The 19,819-nt window shown below is 37.8% G+C and overlaps 1 protein-coding gene across 2 annotated transcripts in view; it reads right to left on the bottom strand.

Moving 5' to 3' along the window:
• The window catches only part of LOC127418067 (protein diaphanous homolog 1-like), a 154,872-nt gene that overhangs the window by 119,480 nt on the left and 15,573 nt on the right, over positions 1-19,819 (bottom strand). Inside the window, exon 2 of one of the 2 annotated variants that reach the window (XM_051658429.1) lies at positions 2,618-2,644. The exons of the other annotated variant lie outside the window; for it this stretch is intronic. Coding sequence (XP_051514389.1) covers positions 2,618-2,644 — 27 coding nt within the window. The remainder of the gene's footprint in view (positions 1-2,617; positions 2,645-19,819) is intronic. 2 annotated transcript variants of the gene reach the window in all.

Here is a 19,819-nt window from a genome sequence, read left to right as displayed (position 1 = left end):
ATGTAACTGACATTACACATGCACGCTTTTAAGATAACATTCCACAACATTAAATAAGCAATGAAATGAGGTCATGTGAAAACAGTATAGCATACTACACACGTCACTACATACTACTTCACAACTATTTAGGAAAAAATAGGTAGTATGCAATATATACTGCACAGTATGCAGTAAGTAGTATGTTATCACTCCATCCCGGACTCAGCCATTGTTTAATTAGTCAGAACATTCTCCGCTGGTGTCAATAAACGTTTATCTAACATTTAATACTCCCTTTAATTTCTTATTTTATCATGTCTGACATTCAAGAAGCATAACGAGTGTTGCATGATTTTTTTTTTTAAACCCTGTATTCTGGTGTGCTCCAGATTTTTTGAAGAATCTCCTCAAGTCAAGTGTAAACCCGCACATACATAACACTCAAATATGCGTACACAGTGCAGACATCAGGAGGCGCCATGTCCTTATTTACATTAATACAATGCAACCGGACTTTTATTATAATGAATATAAATATAAGGATGGACCGATATAGAAAAGCAAATAGCCACTAAAGTTATTGCTGATAAATGATAATAATGGCAGATGTTTTAAATCTATACTACTACACCTGTTTATAAAAAAAAAAAAAAAATAAAAATTATATTATATTTATATATATATATATATATATATATATATATATATATATATATATATATATATATATATATATATAAATATTTGATTTTAACATCTTTAAAAAAAAAAAATCTCGTTCTTAATGAATTTGTATTTGTGTTGGTTTAATGTTGTTGTTTTTTCAAGTTTTAATTTATTAGAATTTTAAAACTCTAAAAAAAGGTTGTCATATATTATAAAACATATCTTATTAATAACATATTCAACATGCACTTTGCAAAAATACATGTGTATGTGAAATTATTATTCGTTATTTAGGAGAAAAGCTTTCAAACATTTTTCAAAGTAAAAATGATTTTATTTATCATAAATAACATTAATTTATCATAAATATTAGCATTTTTTTAAAATAAATTAATAGATCAAGACCAATAAAAGTGTAAAATAATTGACCCAAATGACTGCTTAGAATTAAAAATATAATAATAATAAGCCCTGATATTGGGTTTCAAATATCAGTCTAGTCAGACCAAACAGATTACAAAACTTTAATAGAGCTAAACTCTTGAGTGTTGCTTTTTATATTAAGGCTATTTATGCTCTTATTACACACGCTTTGTCTTCATACATTTATGTGTAGGCTCGTCACATAATCTGAAGTTGAAAACTCTCTAGCAATATTCAAAGTACACAAAGTCACTGATTGTGTAATTGTTATTAAACCCAGCTTTAAAAATAGAAAACTTTCAACCTTAAACTCATTCAAAACATCTTTAAATTAGGGCTGTGAATCGCACAGTTTTCTACAATTAATCTTGATTAATCATGATCCATGATTCATTACAACAAACATTAAAAAAATATCATCATAAATATACTTACTTTATACTTTGTCTCAAAGAACTTGGTTAGTCCAGAAATTGAATGCTGAAGTTTAATTTGCTAAAGTTTAAAAACTCAAAACTATTATTTTCTCTGGCTGCTGCTTAGTCTCTACAAGTATACCTGTCTGCAGCTTGCTGATCGGCAAGGTACTTCTCAGTCTCTATCGCGGTTTCGCTTTTGACACTGGTTCAGAAAACAGTGACTGAGCATTTTCGGGTGATGCGAAGAGATATGGCAGTTTGCCCGTATATCTCGCACACCTGGTTCACCTCTTGCGGGTGAAGTCTCCATTCTCCATACAGTAAATCCGCTCCTGTGTTTATTATGCCCGGGACATGCATTGCGCATACTGAATAAGCGTGACTGCTCCACACAATCAGTGCAGTTGGATGTGCAGTTGAGTCGAGCTTGCACCTCCTGAAAATATGCCTATTTTAGCTACATAAAGTAGGGGAAAACATTAGTGAAGTTTCGCCCATTGTACAAAGGTGCCTGGGTTTGTTCCTGGCAGGCAGCAGATGCCCTAACCCCAACCTAATCCTAACTATATGAGTAGCCTGCCAGGAATAATTCGAAACACCTTTCTCCCATCGCGTGAAATTTCAGGGAGTAAAAAAAACAGATATTGCATTTTGTCAATTATTTAACGCATTAAACAAAAACTATTAATTGCTAATAACGCGATGTATTTCCCAAGCCCTACTTCAAATATGCGGTTGGACATAAACACACACACACACACACACACACACACACAGTGCATCTCAGTTTAAAGTACTACAAACTTCACACTTTTCCTCTCGCTGTGTAAGTTTGATGACAGAGCCGAGAGGAATGTGTTTAAAAACCACTGAACACTGATGTCAAATCAGTTTCTGCTGATCAAGACAGACAGTCACACTGATCTGAGGTCAGTCGTTCAGGTCTCTAGAGTTTATCAGTATAGTGAGGTGACGGTGAGCACAGGAGACAAAGCATGTGAAAGTTTAAAGGTCATTAAGGACTATGTTGGTGATGTCACACACAGGGAAGTCAGTGGCATTACATGGGGGTGACAAGACAAGGTTAAGAGTGTTAAAACACACAGGACACACGCATGTAAACCTACCTCATCAGGAATCAGCCGTTTGAGAGTCTGTGCAGGAAGTAGGAAAGATGAAAACAATGAAAACATAAGAGGGAGACAGAAATCAAGACACCAAAAACAGTGAAGGCCCATAGAGAGAGAGAGAGGAGAGAGGAGAAAGAGTGGAGAGAGAGAGAGAGAGAGGGGGGAGGGAGAGAGAGAGAGAGAGAGAGGAGAGTGAGTGGAGAGAGAGAGGAGAGAGAGAGGAGGGAGGAGAGAGAGTGGAGAGAGAGAGGAGAGAGGAGAGAGAGTGGAGAGAGAGAGAGTGGAGAGAGAGAGGAGAGGGAGAGAGAGAGAGAGGAGAGAGAGAGAGAGAGAGAGAGAGAGAGAGAGAGAGAGGAGAGAGAGTGGAGAGAGAGAGCGAGAGAGAGGAGAGAGGAGAGAGAGGAGAGAGAGAGAGGAGAGGGAGAGAGAGAGAGAGAGAGAGAGAGAGTGGAGAGAAAGAGAGGAGAGAGTGGAGAGAGAGAGGAGAGAGTGGAGAGAGAGAGGAGAGAGTGGAGAGAGAGAGAGAGAGAGAGAGAGAGAGAGGGGGAGAGAGTGGAGAGAGAGAGGAGAGGGGGAGAGGGGAGAGAGAGGAGAGTGAGAGAGAGAGAGAGAGAGAGGAGAGAGATTGGAGAGAGAGAGGAGAGAGAGTGGAGAGGGAGAGAGAGAGAGAGAGAGAGAGAGAGGAGAGAGAGGAGAGAGTGGAGAGAAAGAGAGGAGAGAGAGTGGAGAGAGAGAGAGGGAGTGGAGAGAGAGAGGAGAGAGAGAGAGAGAGAGAGAGAGAGGGGGGGGAAAGGGGAAATGGAAGGAGTTAATGAGAATGGAAAGGGAAAGGGAAAAGGAAATAAGAAAGAAAAGGGAAAGGAAAAGAAATAAGGAAAGGGGAAAGGGAAAATAAAATAAAAAGGAGAATAAAAAAGGAAAAAGAAAAGGGAAATTAAAGGAAAATGGAAAGGGGAAAAGGAAATGAAAAAGATAATGAAAATATATATGGGGGAGGATGGAAAAGTAAAAGGGGAAAAGAAAAAAGGACAGGGAGGGCCTTCTGTTATTCTACATCTAAATTTAAGGTATTATTATATGTACAGACTGAGACATCAATTAAAGAAAAATCTGGAAAAATAAATACATTTTCATTTAACTCTAGAAAAAAAAGAAAGTCATCTGCAATAAACAAAAACTGTCTGTTAATAATCTGTCAAGTTAATGTGGTTTCACACAGTACGTTACAAAATATATTTACTGCCACATGAGGGCAGCAGACATCAGCAAACCAATATTACAACATCACTTCCTCTACTGACACCTGCAAATAAACAGACATTTCTATGGGGACAAAACAACACCTTATGTGAGAAAACGTGAACCTGAGCATTACAAGGCCACAAAAGCTCGGAATGTGATAACACGTGACCCTTTGACCCCACAAACTAAACCAGCAAAGATGAACTCATGAAAGACACTGTCTGGCTCCTCCCATTGCTACCAGGAGCCAATCAAATGTCAGAACCTCAGGGTGAAGGTCTGGAACCAGTTAAAAGGTCAAAAGGTCTCCAAACCGGCGACTGTGTACATCATTGTTCCTGCTACTGTATTTCTTTATAATGTCTCTCTCTCTCTCTCTCTCTCTTCCTGCCCTCGAAAAAAATAAAAATATCTGGAAATCACTGTTTTAATTCCAGGTTTTCCATGATCGTGGGAAGCTCAGTAAACATGTGTGTGCGTGTTTGACACATTAATTTATAGATATGGCTGATTCTCTGTCAACTACCCAGACACACCCTCACACTCTATATAAAGATCATATACAGCAAAACACACACACGTCTGTCCACAGACTGAAATATGGTACTGACAATGTAATCACGAAGGAAACAGAGTGTGTGTGTGTGTGTGTGTGCGCGCGCGTTCAAATGTGCTGAAAATACCGTTGTTGTAAATTGTATGATAGATGCCTTTATTTGTAGAAAAGAATTGAACTTTCAGCAATTTCAGTTTCAATCTGAACGGCAAGTGTAGAATGCAATACCAAACAGGACGTCCTAGAGTATATGTGCAATATGCATTTATGTGAATGTTTGAAACTGTGTGCTACTAATAACATACAAAGAAAAATTCTGTACACACAGATGTCAGTGTCCGAATAAAATATCTGCTTTGATTTAATGAGATATAATCAGATGTAATAATGAGATAAAATTAACAGCACACCCAGCAGACTTCCCGATATGTACAGGAGAGCACAGAGCGGGATCATTATTGACCCAGGAGGAACCCTGAGCATCTCCACAGAACGGGACGACCCCCAAACAGGTCAAGAATATGAAGAGGAGCTTGTTATTAAAACAGGAGCGACAGCTGTGTAGGTTCACAAAAGCCAACAAAAAGCAGAAAATGTAATCTGCAAACTGTCGCAGGACGATAACCACTCATAATACAAGCAACTTTTTAACCTCTCAAAATGAAGCACGCAAAAGAATATGATGAAAGATGTGCTCTGCGTTAATTCTGTCTTCTTTGTTGATGCTGTTGTTTATATTTATTTAATGTTTATTCTCTGTAAGAAGTGTAATTTTGGATATTTCATGCAAGAAGTGTTTGTTGGATTTTTTTTTACTGATGCATTATTTTCTTTGTTGCATTACTTTAAAGTTTCTTGAGGAAAGTTATAATAATATTGGTCAATAACATATCGGACTAAAATGTGGCATAATGTGAAATTTATCATTATGATGAAATGGATTTAAACCGAGTTGAGTGTTTATTTCTTTATTTCTACTTTCATTATTGCCAAGTTCCAAATAAAGAGGAAATTATATAAGAGGAAGTATTTAATTCACTGACAGGATTATCCAAAACTAGACATTACAATATGGTTATTTAATACATTACCCAAGGAGAGCGCTATCAGTTAGCATTCCCATTCATCTCTATTGCGATGCTCATCTGGCGCAGTGTCCCAGCGACTTCCCCGGAAGTAGGCGCCATCTTAGCACCAGTTCTGCTCTATAGCCGCAGAAAAATGTGGTCCTCACAACACAAAGTGTGGGCGTTAATAATTGATTAAATATATTGCTGATGGAATTTAACACCAGACCATATTGTGTGGCGATTAGCATAATTAAAAGCTGCACACGTTGGCAAGTTGGCTTTTAATGCAAAATAAAATACATAAATCGTCCAATCCTGACAGCTGCTATAACGTTTATACCGATGAACTTTTTCCCTTATCACTGACCTGTAATGATCCTTCACAGCAGGCGTTCATTAACACAAAAACTACTAATTCTATTTGACCATCATTTTAATCGTATTTAAGAGCTCCTTTATTTCTTCAAACTCAGAGTTAATTACTGACCCAATACTTACTTTCATTATGTCTTAAAAATGGCATCATTCCTGATTGATGCAACAAGAATTATGCATTACAAATTAAATCACAATATCGTTTTTAACTCGCTGTTATAATCAATACTGTTTAAATCACCATTACACAAGACTACAAAATCAACAGTTCCCGTTTGTTTGTTTATTTGCTTACTCAGGCTGGTAGAAGGGGAGCCTGGGTAGCTGAGCGAGTATTGACGCTGACTACCATGCCTGGAGTTGTGAGTTCGAATCCAGGGCGTGCTGAGTGACTCCAGCCAGGTCTTCTAAGCAACCAAATTGACCCAGTTGCTAGGGAGGGTAGAGTCACATGGGTTTACCTCCTTGTGGTCGCTATAATGTGGTTCGCACTCGGTGGGGCGCATGGCGAGTTGTACGTGGATGCCGCGGAGAATAACACGAAGCCTCCACATGTCTCCGCGGTAACGCGCTCAACAAGCCACGTGATAAGATGCGCAGATTGACGGTCTCAGACGAGGAGGCAGCTGAGATTCTTCCTCCGCCGCCCGGATTGAGGCGATTCACTATGCCACCACGAGGACTTAAGAGCGCATTGGGAATTGTCCATTCCAAATTGGGGAGAAAATAAAAAGAAAGAAAGAGGAAAGAAAAACTTTGCATATACACTGCCTGGCCCAAACAAAAGTAGCCGTTTGGATTTAAATAATGGTTATGATCTGGGGTTGCTTCAATTGGTCAGGTCTTGGCTCAGCAATGTTATGCAGCAATAAAATGAAGTCATCTGACGACCTGAATGTACTGAATGACCAGGTTATCCCATCAATGGATTTTTTCGTCCATGACGGCACGGGAATATTCCAGGACGACAATGCCAAGATTCATCAGGCTCAAATTGTGAAAGAGTGGTTCAGGGAGCGTGAGGAATCATTTTCACACATGAATTGGCCACCACAGAGTCCTGACCTTAACCTCACAGCAACTCTGTACAGAAATAATGCTGTGACGTTGCAAAAGTTTGAAACAATGCCACGACAAATTCGTGCCATAATCAAAGCTAAAGGCGGTATTGATGACGGGAGAGTCGAACCACTCCGTAAAGTCTTCTCCAGCACATCCCAAAGACTTTCAATGGGGTTAAGGTCAGGACTCTGTGGTGGCCAATTCATGTGTGAAAATGATTCCTCACACTCCCTGAACCACTCTTTCACAATTTGAGCCTGATGAATCTTGGCATTGTTGACCTGGAAAATGCCCATGCCAACAGGAAGTGTATCCTCTCATGGTAACTTGTATCACTTTTACAAATGACCCAGCAACAACGTGTTTTAAATTTTTTTGATTTTTTTTGATAAAGTCCCGCTTAAAAGTACACAAACACACATTTCTTCCATAGGCTGTCATTGGAATTTAGCAAACGCATGTCAGAGTAATGGCGGCAGGGCAACAGTTGCTAAGACAGGATTGGTCAGAAGCGCTTAAGGCGGGGCTTAGAGAAGGGTCAATTGGTGAAAAAAAAAAAAAAAAAAAAAGCACCTTCTACAAATAATATAAAATCCAAGGAAATCATATTCCAATCGTTCACATATTTAATGTAAAATAAGTCACAATCTGACAAATATATTTGCAAAAATAACGTGTCGGTTCACTTTTGTTTTTCCACTATGCTGCACTGTGAAAAATGTCTGTAATTTTAACAGTAAATGACTGTAAAAATGCTATCAAAAAAAAAAAACGTTATTTGATTAACGAGTATTAACTGTAAAATATACAGTAAAAAATTATAATATATTGTAAAAGAAAATACGGTAGTTTTTACAATAAAACGTTGTAAAAATAACATTTTTAGATGTAAAACGTATGATTTAATTGTATAATTAATGGTAAAAAATTTATTATGTTTAACAAGAGAGTACATGTACTTTTTACAGTAAATTATTGCTAAAATTACAGTAAAAACAATAATTGGGCATTCCCACAATTCCCTGCGTGACCCATCATATTTCATTATATTTGATGGGAATAGTTGTTTCTTATTTTTAATATCAGTTATGTACATTGGGGTGTTCTGTGTTATATTTAATGTAGTTTAGTGTTTACTGCATTATTTTAATGTCACATGTGTTACCCTGATGGTGTTTAGTGTTTGTGTGAGTGACACTGAGCACTGTCTCTACATGTTTATTAGTCATTGCTCCTGGAAGAGTCATTATTGATGAACTTCATGTCATCATGTGCTCTTTAGTAATTACTATGGTGATTAACAATTCATTATAAAGTAAAAAGCAGATTTTTACAGTTTCATAAGGTTAATATCAATTTTTTTACAGTGCCAGTGTGGTCATGTAAATTACAATAAATTTAAACTGTAAAACGTACAGGTTGTTCTGTAAAGTCATTTACATTTACATAATTATTCTGGCAACCACAGCTGCCCGTTTTATTTTTTGTAAAGACAACGGGATTTTACAGTGTGGTTAACTGCAACGGATTTATCTTCCCTCCAGTGACAAGCGAATTAAAAATATTGGCAACATCCGAGGATGTTTTTGTCTGAGGACATAGTCAACTAAACTTCAACTAAAATCACCAAAATCCATTTGAATCCATGTACAGGTCCACCTTCACACACCCCTACACCAAAAACAGACACTTAATGAAGTTACTAAGAATTCTTTCAAGTGTGTGTGTGATAGTTAGAGCTGTTGATATTACTGCCTGCTTGGTTTCCATGGAGACAACTGTTCATTTTGGTTTAACGATTACAGGGTGGTGTGTTTGTTGAAGTGATGTCATAATTCGGGTGTGACATGCCACTTCCTGCACAAAATGCTCAGAGGAAGTTTCACAAAGACACACACACACACACACACACACACACTGTTTCAGTCTATATAAGGAACAAATATAGCAGGATAATAATAAGCATTCAATAGTTCAAAGTTTATTTTGTGTTCATGAGAGTAACCGATGAATACAGCTTGCTTTTCTGACTGACACCTTGAAAATAACTGTACAGTGCGTTTGTGCGCACTCTACAGGAAGTCCTTTAATTAGTCTGTTTCCTCTGAGCACGCTCTTTCTCCCTCTCCCTGCTCATGGTAACATGCTTTCTGTGATAACGCCTCACTGGACACAGAGGAACAGTTACACGCATGAATAACCACCTGCTACACAAACACACACAATGGGGTGACCCTTGCCAACTTGCTTTTGTTGACAGCAGCTAATTAAAGACCTTTTATTTAGGCAATAGCACAAACCGATTTCTTCACAATCAAACAAACAAGACCTCCTGTTACCACGGTGTCCACCCGTAACCCGGTTACCGGGACAACAGAAGAGATGGATTTCAAAAACGAACAATCGCTACGGCTGTGCATCCCATAACAACAACAGGACTTTCAGATTTATCATTCAAGACATAATACATAGTGAAACTATAAGTAACTACATACAGTATGAAACTGAAAATATTCAAGAACCAATAATACTTCCAAAAGTTTTAATATCGGTTAAAACATCGGTAAAAAACGACCATCGGTCAATCTCCATCTAACGGTTTTGTTGTGATCACCAGCTAAACGGTCCCTTTAAATGGCTCGTTTACATGGGTGCCCATTTAACGCTAAAATGCACAAAAATGTAAAATAATAAATAATGCAAACATTTTCAAATCTAAACCCCTGCCAGGGAAAAACTCTGTATTTGTCATAAGAAATATGCTGTTGGCAGGCTGTGTTCAACATTAGCAAGGAAATAAAAATGTAGAGAGATTGAGTTCTATAACTATAGAATTACAAATTATACGATTATAAAAAAATGGGACAAAAATACACTGCACTGACAGTGACAGGAAATAGAAGTGCACATAATACAGTAATGAGCACATAATGACCAACCACTATTTAACAGAGGTATACAGTTGTGTTTCTGTGTGTGTGTGTGTGTGTGTGTGTGTGTGTGTGTGTGAGAGAGAGAGAGAGAGAGAGAGTGAAAGAGCTCTTGTTAAACACTACAACTGAAAACAAAGGGATCCCTTTAACTACAACAATTCCCATTCAAATCTAAGAGGCCCAGTATGTGGCTGCGTCTGAATATGCATACTTCCCGACTACATAGTATGCCGAAAGCATTATGACAATAGCGTAGGGCAGGGGTGTCCAAACTACAGCCCAAGGGCCATATGCGGCCCGCCACCTGCTCTGATGCAGCCCGCGAGAGCTTTTGGAAATAGAACAGAATTTGACCCATTATTGAGAAATTATATTAAATTCATATTCTGAACAATGGGTGTCGCTATCACGTACAGCCACATTTCACAGCGCATCATCTCCACTGAAGCGCTCTCTTTGCAGTAACCACCAGCTTCATTCACTGGAAGGGTTCAGGAGTTTGGAATGAACAGATGAAGCACCACGCAAAAAGAATGATGCATTTGTGAAAGGATTGCTATCAGGTTAGATACTTTGCTCATGTACTCGCTCTCGATAAAATGTCCCGATACCACGCATCATGATTCGTACAACTGAGCAGAGCTGCCACGCTGTTGTGCAGCGCGAGCAGTCGCACAGTGTTTATTGAGCGTGCACAGATCCGCACAAGCCGAGCACACTCTCCTAAAACGTACTCTGTAGCGCTGGGTGGTTTAATTAATTGTTGTGAATTGGTTCGTTTTGGTGTTTTAGTGAAACACGAAAAATTATTCACAGACTTCCCAGTGCCAGTTAAGGGTGAAGACATACGAGGGAGCGCTCAAAACACTCACGCATCTCTGCGTGGACTGCACAATCAAATAAAAGTGAGCACAATCATTATGATCAAACAAAAATCATATTTGTAACATAAGTAACAACAAAACAGAAATTTTGAATAACTAAAAAATAAAGAGTAATTCCTTGAATCACATCATAACAGGAACATTTAACAGTTACATTACAGTTGAAGTCAGAAGTTTGCATACACTTAGGTTGAAGTCATTAAAACTAATTTTTTAACCACTCCACAGATTTCATATTAGCAAACTATAGTTTTGGCAAGTTGTTTAGGACATCTACTTTGTGCATGACACGAGTCAATTTTCCAACAATTGTTTACAGACAGATTGTTTCACTTTTAATTGACTATATCACAATTCCAGTGGGTCAGAAGTTCTCATACACGAAGTTAACTGTGCCTTTAAGCAGCTTGGAAAATTCCAGAAAATGATGTCAAGCATTTAGGCAAATAGCTAGTTAGATTCAGATAGGAGGTGTACTGAATTGGAGGTGTCCCTGCGGATGTATTTTAAGGCCTACCTTCAAACTCAGTGCCTCTTTGCTTGACATCATGGGAAAATCAAAAGAAATCAGTCAAGATCTCAGAAAGAAAACATTGGACTTCCACAAGTCTGGTTCATCCTTGGGAGCAATTTCCAAATGCCTGAAGGTACCACGTTCATCTGTACAAACAATAGTACGCAAGTATAAACACCATGGGACCACACAGCCATCATACCGCTCAGAAGGAGACGCATTCTGTCTCCTAGAGATGAACGTAGTTTGGTGCGAAAAGTGCAAATCAATCCCACAACAACAACAAAGGACCTTGTGTAGATGCTAGAGGAAACCGGTAGACAAGTATCTATATCCACAGTAAAACGAGTCCTATATCGACATAACCTGAAAGGCTGCTCAGCAAGGAAGAAGCCACTGCTCCAAAACCACCATAAAAAAGCCAGACTACAGTTTGCAAGTGCACATGGGGACAAAGATCTTACTTTCTGAGAAATGTCCTCTGGTCTAATGAAACAAAAATTGAATTGTTTGGCCATAATGACCATCGTTATGTTTGGAGGAAAAAGGGTGAGGCTTGCAAGCTGAAGAACACCATCCCAACCGTGAAGCATGTGGGTGGCAGCATCATGTTGTGGGGGTGCTTTGCTGCAGGAGGGACTGGTGCACTTCACAAATAGATGGCATCATGAGGAAGGAAAATTATGTGGATATATTGAAGCAACATCTCAAGACATCAGGCAGGAAGTTAAAGCTCGGTCGAAAATGGGTCTTCCAAATGGACAATGACCCCAAGTATACCTCCCAAGTTGTGGCAAAATGGCTTAAGGACCACAAAGTCAAGATATTGGAGTGGCCCTGTCACAAATATCACAGAGCATCTGACCTCAATCTGATAGAAAATTTGTGTGCAGAACTGAAAAAGCGTGTGCGTGCAAGGAGGCCTACAAACCTGACTCAGTTACACCAGTTCTGTCTGGAGGAATGGGCCAAAATTCCAGCAACTTATTGTGAGAAGCTTGTGGAAGGCTACCTAAAACGTTTGACCCAAGTTAAACAATTTAAAGGCAATGCTACCAAATACTAACAAAGTGTATGTAAACTTCTGACCCACTGGGAATGTGATGAAAGAAATAAAAGCTGAAATAAATAATTCTCTCTACTATTATTCTGACATTTCACATTCTTAAAATAAATTAGTGATCCTAACTGACCTAAGACAGGGAATGTTTTCTACGATTAAATGTCAGGAATTGTGAAAAACTGAGTTTAAATGTATTTGGTTAAGGTTTATGTCAACTTCTGACTTCAACTGTATTCTGATTATTGTTATGCGTCACACAAATAAAAGCACAGACAGAACGCAAGAACGCGTACTATGAGAACTGGACACATTGACAAACTCAATGCAAAACAGATTGCTGTCAACTGTAGGCTTGTTCAATGATCTGAGAATAAAACAAACAATATATTGACTCCTTAAGGCACTTTTTGCATTGTCTAATTAATTTATTCATCTGCCACAATAATGCAATTTATTTCAAACTGAACTTCAATCCGTATTAGGCTTGTTGTGGTAATAAAAAAATCGTCTAACCGTGATTATTTGAGATAAACGCAATTATTGCGCTCTTCAAATTCCAATCATATTTTAATGCCCAAATAAGGGGATTCCCCCGATTAAGGGAATATATACATGCAACGTGTGTGTCATTCAGTTGAACGAGTGTCACTGAGCAGCACCACAGACTTCAACCAGATCAGCTCCTGTCTAGAAGAGCGTGTGAAGCGTTTCAGATGTGCTCACCATCAGCAGAGGCTCACGCCAAACTCCCGCAGAAATATAAATGAACAAGTATAAATTGAGTCAATGCAAAGCACTCCGGCTTCACTTTAAACGATCGTGTAATGGCAAATATAACTGGTCATGGGGGGTTTATTCACGCAGTGTTAATGATACGCAGTGATGCACATTTTATTTCTGTGGAGTGATAAAATAACGAAACGTAATCTCAAAGGTTTTGCTTCATGAGAAATAAGGACTTGTGGGTTTAATCAAAGAGCAAGAAAAACTGAAGAAATTAGGACAGAAATATCTTAATATAACAGCATATAATTTATATAATATTTTTTGCATAAATAGATTTATATAATTTTTTTATGAAGAAATTAAGACAGAAATAGCTTAACATTGCATAATACAATAAATATTTTATATCATATTTTTTATAATATATATGAGACATATTTTAAGTATTTTGAAATATTTTTATATTAAAAAAATCATGTCATTCAAAAGTTTTTAATTTTATTATTTGATTGATATTTTTAAAGATAAACATGTAAAAATGACTTCTTAAGGTGTATGAAGCACACATGCACCTTAAGATACAAGACAATTTAAATGACAATTAATCGTCATAATCACAGTTATTTGTTTGACAATTATTCTTCAGTCAAATTTCATAATCGTGACAGCCCTAATCCATATATTTATGATAGGCCCTACATTTTACATTTATAAATATTTAAATTATTATGCTTTTATTTTTTATATATATATGAATTATGTTCATAAAACGTGTGACTACATTATTTCCGGTTAATTCATGACACTGGTAACGGGGGGGGGTCAAAAGGAGATGTTAGGCATCTCATTTTGTGTTAAAAGAAAGAAAGAAATTCATACAAGTTTATAACAACATGAGGGCGAGCAAATGATAACAGAATTAAAGTTTTGGATGTATTATCTAATTTTAGCATTCTAATTGGTCTGGGGTTTTCACTCAGATTCTGCAACAGCAAACTGAGAAAAATGCTATCAAATGCATGTGGTCATGTGTCAGTTTGTGCTAATTTGCATGACGGTTGGGTGCAGAACTTTCACACACTTAACAAGTTTCAGAGTCTCTTACACACACACACACAAACACAATTAAGAACAAGCATCACTTCATGAAAAACTGAGAAGTCCTGCTGTTCACAAACACACACACACTTAATTTTCTGCTTCTGTTAATAAACCTGTGTGAATCGGTCATCAGTACAGAGACTCTATTACTGAAATAACAACACACACACACACACACACACACACGGAGCTATTCACTGGAACAGCTACACTATTGAAAACAGCTGAGCTATTGTCATGCAATTGGAAAATGCAGTCAAGTTTTAGTTAGTCCCTCCTAACACTGCTATGTGTGTTGATTACCATCTCAAAAGTCACACACAGCCTCATTAATAATTAAAAGAGTTTGATTCACATTCACTCAAAGAACACAAATACAACACTTCAGATACACCAAACAGCCAAAGGATTTAAATCACGGCCATTCATATACTCCACCTGAGACAGTGTTTAGAGTGTGTGTGTGTGTGTGTGTGTGTTTGAGGTGAGATTAGACAGATTAATCCGTTAATGAGAGACTGCAGGTCAGAGGGAATTTTCCTGGCACACAAACACAAATGCACACACGTTTACTTCACTTAATCTAAAAGACGACATACTGTATAGACTTCATAGTGTTCATATAAAGCTAATCATGATAACTATATTCTGACCTAATACAGAATTATTGAGCTAATTCTGGGCTCAACAATACAGATCTGTTTTCTGCTTGTCTGGTCAGGTCAGTAGTTTAGATTTGCAATGACAGCTTTGCAGATCCTTGTTATTCTAGCTGTCAGTTTGTCCAGATACTCAGGTGACATTTCACCCCACACTTCCTGTAGCGCTTGCCATAGATGTGACTGTGTTGTTGGGCACTTCTCACGCACCTTACAGTCTAGCTGATCCCACAAAAGCTCAATGGGGTTAAGATCCATAACACTCTTTTCCAATTATCTGTTGTCCAATGTCTGTGTTTCTTTGCCCACTCTAACCTTTTCTTTTTGTTTTTCTGTTTCAAAAGTGTCTTTTTCTTTGCAATTCTTCCCATAAGACCTGCACCCCTGAGTCTTCTCTTTACTGTTGTACATGAAACTGGTGTTGAGCGGGTAGAATTCAATGAAGCTGTCAGCTGAGGACATGTGAGGCGTCTATTTCTCAAACTAGAGACTCTGATGTACTTATCCTCTTGTTTAGTTGTACATCTGGTCTTCCACATCTCTTTCTGTCCTTGTTAGAGTCAGTTGTCCTTTGTCTTTGAAGACTTTAGTGTACACCTTTGTATGAAATCTTCAGTTTTTTGGCAATTTCAAGCATTGTATAGCCTTCATTCCTCAAAACAATGATTGACTGATGAGTTTCTAGAGAAAGCTGTTTCTTTTTTGCCATTTTTGACCTAATATTGACCTTAAGACATGCCAGTCTATTGCATACTGTGGCAACTCAAAAACAAACACAAAGACAATGTTAATCTTCATTTAATGAACCAAATATCTTTCAGCTGTGTTTGATATAATGGCAAGTGATTTTCTAGTACCAAATGATCAATTTATCATGATTACTCAAGGATAAGTTGTTGGAGTGATGGCTGCTGTCTAGATTTGATCAAAAATGATTTTTTTCAAATAGTGATGGTGCTGTTTTTACATCAGTAATGTCCTGACTATAGTTTGTGATCAGCTGAATGACACTTTAGTGAATTAAAGTACCAATTTCATTCAGAAACAGCTAAATCTGTACATTATTCCAAACTTTTGGCCGCCAGTGAGAAAGAGAGAAAGTGTGTGTGTGTGTGTGTGTATATATATATATATATATATATATATATATATAGCAATTTATGCATAATATTATAGCTGGAAATTACCCCATAACTGCTATTAATTCATTAAGACATTTTTGCTGGTACACAAATGGCATATGCTGATTTGTTTATGATTTTCAACCCATTCCAACTTCTAAACCCATGTATGATTTTTACTAGAGTTTGACCAATATATTGGTTTTACTGTTATCAGCAATCTGTAAAAATAGATAGTGGTTGTTTTTGTGGTTGTTGGTATTCCTCTGTGCTCTACTGTGGCCAAACCCCTTCATCTGGTGAATATATAGGCAACCAAAAGCTTAATTTGGTTAATCTTTATATTGGAGCATTGCAACAGAGCTAAGACTCTGTCACCAACACCGTTAATGGACTAATTCACGATTACTAATGCAAAATTTTGGATTTTTTTTTATTTTTTTAGCTTGATAAAAATGAACAAATCCATGTATTAAATCAATAAATATAATATTATATTGCATAAAAATTGATCTTGGGATTTAAGAATTAATTTCGAGATCATTCAAAAGAAGCTTGCGATGCATCGGAAAATCAATATTTTTTACCCACCCCTATTTATAAGCCTATATGACAATGTTTACTTTGTGATTGTATTGTAATACATTGTAGATGATTGTAAATTCGCATGTTTTGTTTCACTTGTGTGTTTGTGTGAGCTGGAAGCACAGATTTTCAAAATAAGAGTCCCTTGCATTTCAGACTCGTTTATAACTAAAAGTCCTGTTATGCAGCAAATCTGAATTTTTCCTGATTATTTTTGGGATTTTGGTTGCAAAATAAACTGCATTTTGGATTTTAGACATTTTGGACTCTTTTCACATAAGATGTTTGTTTTTTGTTTTTTTATTCAATAAATCAATTAAACTATAATCTGGTTAATCGGTTATCTGCCTTTTCCACCGCCTTAGTTATTGATTTTTGGCTAAATCTACTATCAGTCGACCTCAAATTATTACGATCCTTTACCATTGTTGTGCGACATTATGTACATATTCATTACGTCGATACACATCATAGTCTAGACTTTGGTCCCAATTGAACCAATTTACTGTTGAATGGGTGTTTTAGGTTATCTGGCCATCCTAAGAGCTGTCACAATGCGTGACTTCGATGCAAAATATCTGACAGTGCCAGAACTTTGTGGGAGGCTAACATTCATCGCAAAGACAATTAATCAGCTGTCGGTGAACATGTCACACTAAGCAATGAAAGACTGCTGATTTTGATGTACGACAACAGAAATCTTTTACAATCCCAAAGATTAGTCTCATACAGCAAAATCGAGGCCAAACTTTTATTTTTTTATCCCCTTTTCTCCCAATTTGGAATGCCCAATTCCCACTACTTAGTAGGTCCTCATGGTGGCACGGTTACTCACCTCAATCCGGGTGGCGCAGGACAAGTCTCAGGTGCCTCCGCTTCCGATACTGTCAATCCGCGCATCTTATCACGTGACTCGTTATGCATGACACTGCGGAGACTCACAGCATGTGGAGGTTCAAGCTACTCTCCACGATCCACGCACAACTCACCACACACCCCATTGAGAGTGAGAACCACTAATCGCGACCACGAGGAGGTTACCCCATGTGTCTCTACCCTCCCTAGCAACCGGGCCAATTTGGTTGCTTCGGAAACCTGGCTGGAGTCACTCAGCACACCCTGGATTCGAACTTGCAACTCCAGCAGTGGTGGTAGTCAGCGTCAATACTCGCTAAGCTGCCCAGGCCCCCGGCCAAAATCTTTTGACAAAACCTTATCTGCTCAACAACAATAATGTTCAATACATACCAGAAAACCAAATGTTTACGTTTGCAAAGCATTAAAACACATGAATATGATCAACAAACATCAGATGTGGTATCAATGCAGAACTGGCCTCAAACCCTCTCACATTGGGCCATTCTTATTGTTGAAGTCTGCAAAATAAAACAGCCAAATAGCCCTGTTAATGTATTAAATGGTAAAGTACTCATCCTTTAGATGCTTAATTGTGTGTCACAGAACAATACAGACACACCTGACAGTCACAAACATCTCACAATTCCACTGCCGTATGAGAGCATTTCACATGTGCAAGATTAATTTCACTGTAAAAATGCATGATTGACTAATTACAGAACCACATTTAATATGCACGCACACACACACACATGCTCAACACAGCCACAGAATCACTGCAATAAATTAAATAAAGCGGAGCCGTACATGGCGTTCCACTTGAGCAAAACTTGACTGTCAGAGCGTCTAAAAAGGAAACACCCCAGCGTTATATCTTTAATGCATCCTTTAATAAAGTTCAAATAATAAGGAAGCGGTTGTGTAAATAAGCACAAACTCCAAAACTGGCATTTCTCTGTGCGGTTAGAGCCACTTTGAGTCACATGATAAACAGCATGAGAGTTTCAAACTTCTCTCAGCTGATAAACCCTCTGGCATGGAGACGATCATCCCTCGTTAGATTAGCCTATTATCAAAATAATCGTTAGTTGCAGCCCAAGCCAATACTGATAATCGATCATTTTACTTTGAGCTTTAACTGTGTAAAATGCAGCAGCTAAATCATAAAAAAGAACTGGGTAGCTCAGTGGAAAAATACGCTGGCTACCACCCCTGGAGTTCTCTAGTTCGAATCCAGGGCGTGCTGAGTGACTGCAACCAGGTCTCCTAAGCAACCAAATTGGCCCAGTTGCTAGGGAGGGTAAAGTCACATGGGGTAACCTCCTAGTGGTCGCTATAATGTGGTTCGTTCTCAGTGGGGAGTGTGGTGAGTTGAGCGCGGATGCCGCGGCGGATGGTGTGAAGCCACCACACGCGCTATGTCTCCGTAGCAACGCGCTCAACAAGCCACGTGATAAGATGCACGGGTTGATGGTCTCAGATGCGGAGGCAACTGAGATTCGTCCTCTGCCACCCGGACTGAGGCGAATCACTACGCCACCACGAGGACTTAAAAAGCGCACTGGGAATTGGGCATTCCAAATTGAAAAAAACAAAAATAAACAACTAACTAATAAATTAAGACTGTATTGTGTCCATTTATATAACTATTTATGGAAATCTTAATGAATAATAATTGAATTTACCTAGTTATTGGCCAATAATATAATCAGCCGCCGATATGTTGGCAAGTCTCATTTTTTATTTTAATTAATAAATAAAAAATGTTATTCAATTAATACCAGGAAAATTTAAAACAGAGAATAATGATATAAATTTACATTAAATAATGATAATAATATTTATTTTTTAAATTAAGAATTTTTTTTTTGCCTGATTTACACTGCTAAATTAAACTGTGAAAAAGATCCATAAACCTGAGAAGACATTAAATTAAAAAAAAAATAAAAAACACAGAAAATGAAAGAAATGATTATTCAGACCCATCATACCTAACCAATTACAGACAACGTCCACAACTATGCCGTGCCCACAACATTTAGTACCTGCTTCATGCCAACAGCTTTCAATCCATTTCAGTTTTCTGCAGTGTACACAGTGCTGCTGTTTAGATACTGTGAGGCTGATCAAACTCAGGCCAAATGAATTTGCATGCATCAAGTAATAATGACCATGTTTGAACAAGCACATCATTTGTTTGCCTTTAATATCTAAACACATTTTCGTTATGAATCTAAACCACACAAATGGGCATCCTGTAGCCATTCTAGTCAAACAGATGAACTTGATACATAACTTCACTTTATGCTGGTGCGTAAAGAACAGCCTGTGATTGGCTGAAGCAGCTCCTTTTGGCTGGACATTATCCAATTACAATGTCTGAAACTTTGCTGAATGCAAGTTGTGGCCTTAAAGGAGTAGTTCTCCCAAAAACAGCAGCATCGCCACAA

Source organism: Myxocyprinus asiaticus, chromosome 27 (genome assembly GCF_019703515.2).
Source record: "Myxocyprinus asiaticus isolate MX2 ecotype Aquarium Trade chromosome 27, UBuf_Myxa_2, whole genome shotgun sequence".
NCBI classification, from domain to species: Eukaryota; Metazoa; Chordata; class Actinopteri; order Cypriniformes; family Catostomidae; genus Myxocyprinus; species Myxocyprinus asiaticus.
Note: the sequence above shows the minus strand (reverse complement) of the source record. Positions and strands in the feature narration are given on the sequence as shown.